The sequence below is a fragment of the Hibiscus syriacus genome, unplaced genomic scaffold (assembly GCF_006381635.1).
Source record: "Hibiscus syriacus cultivar Baekdansim isolate YM2019G1 unplaced genomic scaffold, ASM638163v2 tig00110888_pilon, whole genome shotgun sequence".
NCBI classification, from domain to species: Eukaryota; Viridiplantae; Streptophyta; class Magnoliopsida; order Malvales; family Malvaceae; genus Hibiscus; species Hibiscus syriacus.
The window spans coordinates 252,840-263,686 of NW_024062898.1; the positions used below are offsets into that span (position 1 = coordinate 252,840).

The window sequence follows — 10,847 nt, forward strand, 5'->3', positions numbered from 1 at the left end:
ACAAGCTCTTCTCAGCTAGTCGAAGAGATCGTCTATCTTAGAAAGTGGGTAACGGTTTTTTATGGTTAACTTATTCAACTGTCTGTAGTCGATGCACAGCATTTTCGACCCATTATTATTCTTAACAAACAAGATTGGAGCTCCCTTAGGAGATATGCTCGGTTGAATGAAAATCTTCTCTAGTAACTCCTAAATCTGAGTCTTTAACTCCTTCAGTTATGTCGGTGCCATGCAAAAGGGAGGAGCAATGAACACCGGAGCCGAACCCGACATTACTTCAATGCCAAACTCCAACTCACGCTCAAGTAGCAAACCTGGTAACTCCTCTGAAAATACGTCAAAAAATATGGTATTACTCGAATATCCTCGAGTGTAAGGACTGAGGTTCAGATGTCAACCACGTGAGCCAAAAAGGCCTTACACCCACGGTTGATCATCCTTTGGGCTTTCAAAGCCGAAACTATCATTCTCTGGAAGGATCTCCTGCTGGTCATTACAAACTTGGTCCCATAAATTGTCCTGAGTTTAAGCCGCCTAGCTTTGCACCTTAAACTGACATTATGCTCGGTTAGCCAATCCATCCCTAATATTACGTCAAACTCCCTAAAGGGTAACTCCATCAAATCTGTTGGAAAGATCTGAGCCTGAATTCTCACTAGGCAGTGTTTGAAGATTTTGTCCACAAGGACATCTAGACCTAACGGGCTTGTTACCCAAACACCTATCTTGAGATTCTCTATTGGTGTTTTTATTTCTTGAACTAGGTCAGAGCAGATGTAAGAGTGGGTGGAATCAGGGTCTATTAATGTAGTAACTGGTAAGGAAAAGACTGTAAAGGTACCTGATATGATATCTGATGTGTCAACCTCCTCTCGGGCTCATACCGCGTACTGTCTGGAGGCTATTCTAGGCTCTACATCGGTCACCGATCTAGTTATCCCTTGGTTTTGCTGCTCAGACACTATACTGCCACTTTTAGCTAGCTATCGACCTTTCTGTACTGATAATACCAATCGTTCAGTCGTTGTTGATGCTACACCCTGAGCTCTTAGGCAGTCTCTGGCAAAATGATCCATGGAGTCGCAACTGTAGCAGCCTTCAAATACCAGCTGACATGTTCCCGGATGTCTCTTGTTGCACCGAGTACATGTGGTATATGTGTATCCTCTAGACGACTCACTGGCAACACTTATCGAAGCTATGTCTAATGGTCTCATCCTCGAGTCAAATCTACCTCCATGACTCGAACTCTGTCCGGTCTTCCTGGACTAAGATACTAGATGCCTCGAAGAACCCTGACTATCTCTGTCCCTCTTCGTCGGAGTCTAAGAAGGTCTCGTTGACTCAGTGGCTTTCCTAACCGATCTTCTAACCTCACTAGACTGTCTAACATGTCTCTCCAAAACCCTCTCAACCGTATTTTCCTGGCGGGTCAGTTGAGCGAAGACCCTAGGAGGATCAGCTGCAAGGTGGGTCTAGGGATGGGTATTGGTAAGGCTGGGTCAGATTTTTGGTCCACCAGAGCCGACCCGAGAACAATAAATCATCTACTCGAAATCTGACCCGACCCTCATAATATATACCCTCCCCCCGACCCGACTTTTTGAAATAAAATCCAAACCCAACCCGACCCAACCTAAAATAATAAAAAATATTATTTTTATTCAATAAAAACAATGATTTAATTGAAAAATAATATATAGAGGGGTATTATTATAATTATTCCTAAATATATAAGGTAAAATTATATTTTCAGGTCAGGTAAATCGGGTATTTTTTACCCTAAACCTGAATCTGACCCGACCCAAACACCACCTTTAAAAAACTCGACCCGACTCGAATCTGATTTTTTTTTTAAAAACCCAACCTGACCTGATCGTGTCAGAACCCGTTGGGTTCGGGTCCCATACTCATCCCTAAGTGGGTCAATATATCACCACGAAGGCCCTCTATGAGTCGGTAACAACGATGCTCCTCATTCGGTAATAACTCCGTCGCATATTTGCTAAGCCTGAGAAACTCTCGCTTATACTCTAACATTGAGCGATCACCCTGAGTTAAGTGTAAGAACTGCTTCATCATGTCATCGATGTGGATCTGCCCGATGTGCTTCTCTCTGAACTCGGTGAGAAGTTGCTCTCAAGTCGACATCTCTAGCTCTATTGCCATCTCGAAAGTCTCCTACTAATCTATTGCGTCACCCTTAAGTAGGGAGGTGATGCACTCTAGGTTACCCGCTGGGGTAAGATGTAATTATCCAAGGGTCTAGAACGTCTCTCTAAGCCATTGGTTTGCTCTATCGGATCCTTATCCTCTGAACCAAATAACTCAGTGGTCTTATACATGCGAAGTCACTCTATTGAGGACTCATGAAAAATAACCACTAGATGAGCTGGAGGTGCTGGTGGGGGAGGTAGTGCAACTGAAATACTAGGGAGAGGCTTAGCTATTTGTTTAAATACAGAGGTGAGGTCCTTGAAAAAGGTCGCATCCTCGACCCCCGATCTATTGGTGCCTACCTTTGAATTGTATCGGGACGAACTTGTCACCGAAATTTGCTGCTAGTAAGGCATGACTCTCGTCTCTGCCCTCCTGACTATGGACTGAATCGTCTGTCATGGGTTCTATATAAAATTAAAAAGAGAAAGGAGGCCATTATCGTCATTCCAATTGTTATAGTACTCTTGGCTCCCTAGAGGCATATACATATACAGATACTGACTGACTCTAACTCGTGGGTCCTAGGAACATCTAAACATGGATGCTCTAATACCACTAAATGTAACACCCTAATCTAGTTCGACCCAAAGGTCAATGGATTACAATATTACACGGGACTACCAAAATAATAATCAAAAAATTTTCTTTTAAAACTGTTATAATCACTGAAAATAAACCATCCATATTAATTAAAATAAAACAAGATAATCTGGGTCTACAAAATGATGGGGAACTCACAAATCATATTTCAAAATAATATAATATCAAATACAAATCAAGTTACAAATGAATATACGTAAGGTTCTATATACAGTACATGCCCTTTAAAGATGACTCAAGACATACTTTGAAGGTTTTTGAGAATCTGGTCTGTTGCACTGGAATATCTGGTGACGATAACTCCCCATGAATAGCCCCTAAAAACTTGCTCACAAAAGCATATTTCGAATGTTGAGCTTAAGAGCTCAGTGCCTCACTAATAACTGTGTTATACTACATGCATTCACTAAATGAAATGGAAGGTGTCACAGTTCTGAGCATACAACTACTAAACTACAAATTTGTGGCTGACATTAGGGTATGGCTGAGGGATTCTACATCTCGGAGTTTGCGCACCCTTCTAGCATTGTCGATATACCCATGGGTACACCTAGGGTGAAATCCGAAATTTTGCATCGAAAATGTACACTCGCCAACTTACTCTGTCGAGTCTTGGGACATCTGCGCCCAATTAGCCACTAGAGTGCATGGCACTGACTCGAATCCATTGACTACTGTATTTTGCTAGAAGGAACTCGGGTGTCCTGGCTATTTTCCGAGCATCAAACAAGGTTAGTTTTATGTAAACCCAACTTTTATTGTTTCTACTATTATGCTATTAATTTATGTTCTCACTTGAAGTCTTATTTGCTATTATTATAGTGTATTTAGGGAACCTCGGGACTTATCCCTAAATCCTTGGATTATTTATCCAAATTTGTTCGTGCGTACCGATACTGACCCTTCAATATCGATATTAGACCTTTGGTATCGATACCCACCTGTTGGTATCGATAACCCTTGGATGACGTGGTTTTTGGATCAAGGCAGTATCGATACCCTCATATGAGTATCGATACTAAGGTGTTGGGGTATTGATACTTGACCGAGTATCGATACCAAATATTGGTTTGATGTTTTGAAAAATACCTAGTATCGATACCCCTATGCAAAATATCAATATTCTTGGCCTGGTATCGATACTCAATGAATAAGTATCGATATTACCTTATAAAACTGTCTAATTTATATATGGATGAAGAACAGTATCGATACCGTCGCTGCTAAGTGCTTTGTTTAGGCATGAAAATCCCATCTTTCCATACCTAAATTTCTCATTGAGGTCCCTAACTGATGTTTAGCTATTTTATGTGATAATAGAGGTTGTAATGGGTCTGTAAACATGATGAAAATACTTAAATGATACAATCTACCATAAATGCTTCAAGCTTATGCAACTTACCAAATCTCACCTAGATGAATATATATGGTGTAAATGAGTTAAGAGCGAGTTACCTGAGTGTTTAGACTGTTGGGGGTTCTCAAAGCTCAACCCAAAGTAAGCTTCTCATTTCCTCTAGCTTGAGAGCTCTCTCCAACCTCTCTCACTAAGCAAAAATCAAAGAATGAGGGTAACTAGTTGGATATTGAGGTTTATGAAGCTTTACAAACATTTCCTAAGCTTACAAATCTCTAGAAACGATTTGAAATCCATATGTTGATACACCCCCATAAAGCTGTTTTTGGTTACCATGGCCAAACTTTATAAAGGAATGATTGAATTGAAGCTTGAGATGATTAGATTAAGTTTCTTACCTTGAGGATGCTGAATAGAGTCTGAAATTCTAAAAATATTTCACATTTTACTTGGAAAACTAAGGAAGAAGATAAAGGAGAAGGAAGCTTGACGAAATGAAGATAAAGGTGAAGAAAATAGTAGTATGGAATCAGACGTGAGATCGCTATTTCATAAATGGAGATCAACCTTTGTTTTAAACAACGGTCTAATTACAGTCTGAGTCCTCCTGATTTTAATTACAACTAAAAATACTCCTTTTTAGTCTATATTGGGCTTAAGTCAAACCGAAATCCTTCAATTTGGGTTAAACCTCCTACAAGCTAGAAATAAGGCCCATCTTGAGTTAGCCCAAAACTCCTAACCCGGGATCTAGGGTGTTACATTTATATTTCAAATAATAATAATAAATGCCACATCATACAAGAATAATGATAAATTACTTCATAGTGACCAAATATAGAAGCAATTTGTAAGTTTTCTTAGTAAATTAGAAAAAATAAAAGTACAGTTAATAAAATAAGAGAGAATAAAATAAAGTGAGAAATGATATAACTTATTTTTTTAAAAATTTGTAACATGTTGGATTATTTATCGAAACCAACATGAAAAATAATATATATATATATATATATATATATATATATATTAAAGTTTTAGAAATAATCAACTTATAATATAAACTCTAAATTTATAAAAAAAAATAAACATGAATCAAATTATTTTAGTGATTAAATAAATAGTTGTCATTCTTAGAAGTATCATGTTATAATACCAGAGACTACAGGATATTTGAGTTTTCATTGTCAAATGATTGAAAATCTTTAGAACATATACTACCGCTTGTAAAGTACCCTATATTAATAAAAATATAAATATGAAAACCTTTTATACAATTTAATTGAAAATAATATATATATATATATATATATATAAAAAATCAAATAAATAATAAATAAGGTAAATTATAAATTTGTAATTGAACTTTCTTTATTTCATATATTTTACACACTGTACTTTAAATATTTTTAATTTTCTTAATAAACTTAATATATTGGATTTATTTGGTCACTCGGTCATTAAATAATTAACGACGTTAAAATGAGTTGTTATATAGATTATAGTTCAATCGTTTTTTTAAAATTTTGTTTTTTAAAATGATTTAATTTTTAACGCCATTAACTATTTAATAGCGGAGTGACCAAAATAGGGGAGAAAATAAGATTCAGTGACAAAAAAACAATTAATAAAGTTCAATGAAAAAATTGAAAATTTTTAAAGTTCAGTGAGAAAAATAGGATAAAGATTATAGTTCAGTGATGAAATTTGTAATTTAACCAAATAAATAATGCGATGGAAGACATGGTCTTCTCAGCCTCAGGCCCTTAAAGCTTAAGAAAGACTCGTTAATACTCTCAATTGGTTTCCGTCAAATCAAACAAGGAAAATAGTAGAGAAAAACAATGGGAGATCAATTAGCGAAAGGAGAAGAATTCGTGAAAAAGGCTGAGAAAAAGCTGAAGAGCTGGGGCTTGTTTGGTTCTAAATATGAAGACGCCGCCGATTTATTTGATAAAGCCGCCAATTGCTTCAAGCTTGCCAAATCCTGTACTTTGCAATCTTTTTTTTCTTATCAGTTTATGTTCGTTTTCTTGAGTATTTTTTGGGTTGTTATTCTCAATCTTCCTAATTCCTTCAACTTGGGATTTCCTTTAATCTTCATTTCCTTGAATATTGATTGGTTATTTTTTGTTTTACTTCACTGATTATTGTAGCTTTTTAGTTCTGTTTTCGTCAATAACCAATTTAGTTGTTTCGGTTCAGTTAGTAAATTTGAAATTTAGGGTTTTCTTTTCTATGATCAGATTATTGATTAATTACGTTTAAGTACAGTGATCTTGTAAAAAAAAGTTGTATTTTTTTTATCTCTTCACATTTTTCTTTTCTCAAGGGGACAAAGCGGGATCAACTTATGTAAAACTGGTGAATTGCCACTTGAAAGTAAGCAGTTCGGAGTAATAGCATCCGGTTCTTGCTTCTAAGTAACTTAATTATCTTCTGAGATTTAATTTTACTCTTGTTTTTTTTAATGATCTGTAGTCAGAAAGCAAACATGAAGCAGCTCAAGCTTATGTTAGTGCTGCTCAGTGCTATAAGAAAACATCTACAAAGGGTTAGTGTAGATTGCACGGTTTCACTCGGTCCGAATCCTTCGTCAAGGTTTTATTGTATATACGCCTGACTAGATTTTGTTCCTATACAGAGGCTATATCTTGCTTTCAGCAAGCAGTGAACTTGTTTTGTGATATTGGGAGGCTAAGCATGGCTGCAAGGTATTATAAGGTATGAAGTGACTAAAAGAGATTTTATATTTTATCGATTATTGATTACTTCAGTTCAGTTGAGCAGAAATTTGGAATGATCATTTTTCGTTTTCATTCTTTTTATTTGGTTTCTGTTCTTCCCTTGATCTTCATTAACAGTGTCTCCACAAGTGTTTAACCTTCTAAGATTTGTTGTTTAGTAGTATTGTTATTGTTTCTTACAGCATCCTCAACCATAGCTTAGCATGATGACGTTTCTTACAGTTATTTATAAACACGAGTGCTTCTTTTTCTTGCAGGAAATTGCTGAATTATACGATTCTGAACAGAACATGGAGCAGGCCATGGATTATTTTGAGAAGGCTGCTGAGTTCTTCCAAAACGAAGAAGTATCTTCTTCTGCCAATCAATGCAAGCTGAAAGTTGCACAGTTTGCTGCTCAGAGAGAACAGTGAGCATACTTACATCTTCTTGACATTGTTCTTGCAACGCTTTTTTTCCATCTTACTTTGCTAACACTAACACCATTGAATAAATGTTTGCTCTCATGCAAAAATCTACTTTCCAGATACCAGAAAGCCATTGGGATCTATGAAGAGATAGCACGGCAATCACTCACCAATAACTTGCTGAAGTATGGAGTTAAAGGGCATCTTCTTAATGCTGGCATTTGTCAACTCTGCAAAAGTGATGTTGTAGCAATCACCAATGCATTAGAGCGGTATCAGGTTGAAATTTTGCCTCATTTTGCATTGTAACTCATTAACCTTTTAACGTAAATTGGTTATGTTAAACTTGTATTTTCATTTGCTTTCTTCAGGATCTGGATCCAACTTTCTCTGGAACACGAGAGTACAGATTATTGGCTGTAAGTTATCATTAGAAACAGCTTATTCTTTCATGTAATTTATTTTTTCTAGCACTAAAGGTGTTACTGGGATTTTTTAGTTCATTTGGCTCTTGCTTAAAGATGCTTCATTGGTGATTGCACTTTTTCCATTCATTTTACTCTTCCATCTTTCTATCCTTAATGTGCTTTAGCCGATAATATATTCCAATATACATTTCCTTTAGCTGATGATCCTAATGAACTCATGCTTTCTGTGACAGGACATTGCTTCTGCTCTTGACGAGGAAGATGTCACGAAGTTTACAGAAGTGGTCAAGGAATTTGATAGCATGACCCCATTGGTACGTTGATCTCCAATACTATTGCCTTGTCTTTGGATGAACCAGTTGTCTGGCTGGAGTGGTCTAGGGGCAGCATTCGATTCGGGTTCTGACTCCTAAAAATACAATTCTAATGTGCTTGCCGTTTCTGTATGATGCTATGCAGGATTCTTGGAAGACTACCCTTTTACTTCGAGTGAAGGAAAGGCTGAAAGCTAAAGAACTGGAAGAAGATGATCTTACCTAAAAGAGCTTCGCTTTGCGATAATCGCCATTGTTTTCCGGGTTTTTTAATGGATTGCTTTGCATTGCGTCCGTGTGAGTATAATAAAACTATTGGTTTAGGAAATGTTTTACTGTTTGGCTTTGAAATTTTGAAACTTGGCTGATGATTATACTGTGCTGTTTTTGCTCCTATTTTATTGGCTTGGGTTCGTCCGATATGAAAATGTTCAATTTTCAGAAGTTTTTTCATATATTGATTCCCATTAACCTTTGAATAGTTTATCTTATACTCATCAAATAGCATGAACTGATATATGTGTATGTTTATCTTTTGAACCAAAAAAAATCAAATTTAAAAGAAATTTTATTTATTAGTAATAATACCATTAAGATATTATAATTTCTTAATTATAAAAATTAAATTAATAATATAAATATTCGTATTATTATTTTATTAATTGTAAAAAATAAACGTATGGTTATTGTTAGGAGAAATCATTATTAAATTAAGGGTACAATATAGTAATGGTCACTGAATTTTTTTAAAGCTTTCATTTAGGTCCTTTAACTTTTAAAACTTGCAATATAATCTTAACATTTAGTCAATTTGCAAAAATAGTCCCCCAACATTTAGTCAATTTGTAAAATGGTCCCTGATTGTTTGACGTTGTTACACTACTGTTAGTATGTTTGCAATATGGTCACTGAATTTTTCATGCGCTTGCATTTAGGTCTCCCAACTTTTAAAACTTGAAACATAGTCTTAAATTTCATTCTAAACCCCAAATTCCTTTTCGATCTCAAATTTCCTTTTTCGCTTCTCTTCTCTCATTTCCAGCGTAACTTTTCAGTCAAGGATGCATGGGAAATTCTAATCTAACTTTGAATTATGTGGAGGTGTTGACTTGAATAAGGGTCCATTGAGAGAAGACCCGACCAAGGGACTATCGGGACCATCAACGATTCAAGGTGTAATGTTAGATACAAGTCATCTCAGGTGAAGCATAGATGTTCGATGAAATGCTTGTGAGAAAAAAATGGGGTTAGAAATGCAGAGTTGACAAATATTACTAAGATGAACTAAGTATCATTGTTGAAAGTTACCAACAAAGCTGGAATTATTTTGTATAAATGACATATAATAATTTATTCGTTTAATCCTTGTACTTAAAGATTTTCCAACAGATAATCAAATATAATGAAATCCCAAACAGTGCATTCACCTCTCGTTTGGTTTTTGTTCTTCAATTTTTCGCCATGTAAAATTGTAAATCCATGTAGTGCTCTGTCTTTTAGCTTTTTATTTACAAAGAAAAAATGGAGGAAGAATTGTTTGAACGCAACACCGATTGCGTTTATTTCTTAGATTCTCCCTTCACTTGCAAGAAGATATTTATTTTCTCTTTTGGGCTATCCGGAAATAAGCTTTTCCTCTTTCGCACTTTCCCATTTTCAGCTTGCATTGTGTGTTTTTTGTTGAAATTTTTATGTTTCTGGAACTGCATGTCAATGATATGGATATTCAGTGTTAGTTTTGAACCAAAACCATCTAATTTTCTTTTTTTTTCTTTCTTCTTAATCAAAACCTTTAGTACTTCTTATGAAAGATATTCAGTCAATCAGAATAGAAGTAAAATAGGGTCACATGCTATTTTTTTTTTTTGATATTCTTGTTTGGTTTTTCTTTAAATCAGGAAATGTTTGTGAGTATCGACATAGAGAAATCGCCAGACTCAATCCGAGAGACTGATGGTACTAGAACTTTAGAAGACAATTTTGCATGCATGCAACTAGAATGACATCATGACATAGTATATTTAGAGCAGTTATTTGACCCTGTCATAATGCCTTTCGAGTTGCGAAAGAAACTGAGAGGTGAATGTGTTGTTTGAGATTTCATTATATTTGATCATCCGTTGGAAAATCTTTAAGCACAAGGATTAAACGAAGAAATTATTATATGTCATTTGTATAAAATAATTTCAGCTTTGTTGGTGACTTTCAACAATGATACTTACTTCATCTTAGTAGTATTTGTCAACTCTGCATTTCTAACCCCATTTTTTTCTCACAAGCATTTCATCAAACATCCATGCTTCACCTGAGATGACCTGTATCTGACATTACACCTTGAATCGTTGATGGTCCCGATAGTCTCTTGGTCGGGTATTCTCTCAATGAACCCTTATTCAAGTCAACACCTCCACATAATTCAAAGTTAGATTAGAATTTCCCATGCATCTTCAACTGAAAAGTTACGTTGGAAATGAGAAGAGATAAACGAAGAAGGAAAATCGAGATCGAAAAGGAATTTAGGGTTTAGAATGAAATTTAGGACTGTGTTGCAAGTTTTAAAAGTTGAGGGACCTAAATGTAAGTGCCTGAAAAGTTTAGTGACCATATTGCAAATGTACTAACAGCAATGTAACGACGTCAAACGGTCAGAGACCATATTGCAAATAAACTAAATGTTGGGAGACCATATTGCAAACAGATTAAATTTTAGGGGATTGTATTGCAAGTTTTAAAAGTTGAGGGACCTAAATAAAAGCTTTAAAAAATTTTAATGACCG

General features: G+C 35.5%; 1 protein-coding gene across 1 annotated transcript in view; it reads left to right on the plus strand.

Annotated features, from left to right (window-relative positions):
- The window catches only part of LOC120144290 (alpha-soluble NSF attachment protein 2-like), a 28,994-nt gene extending 20,471 nt beyond the window's left edge, over positions 1 to 8,523 (plus strand). Inside the window, exons 4-12 of the mRNA XM_039158393.1 lie at positions 5,973 to 6,163; positions 6,507 to 6,556; positions 6,656 to 6,728; positions 6,819 to 6,898; positions 7,179 to 7,330; positions 7,448 to 7,607; positions 7,700 to 7,747; positions 7,990 to 8,070; positions 8,216 to 8,523. Of these exons, the coding sequence (XP_039014324.1) occupies positions 6,019 to 6,163; positions 6,507 to 6,556; positions 6,656 to 6,728; positions 6,819 to 6,898; positions 7,179 to 7,330; positions 7,448 to 7,607; positions 7,700 to 7,747; positions 7,990 to 8,070; positions 8,216 to 8,296 (870 nt within the window). The 5' untranslated portion in view covers positions 5,973 to 6,018 and the 3' untranslated portion in view covers positions 8,297 to 8,523. The remainder of the gene's footprint in view (positions 1 to 5,972; positions 6,164 to 6,506; positions 6,557 to 6,655; positions 6,729 to 6,818; positions 6,899 to 7,178; positions 7,331 to 7,447; positions 7,608 to 7,699; positions 7,748 to 7,989; positions 8,071 to 8,215) is intronic.
- Positions 8,524 to 10,847: the final 2,324 nt, after the last annotated feature.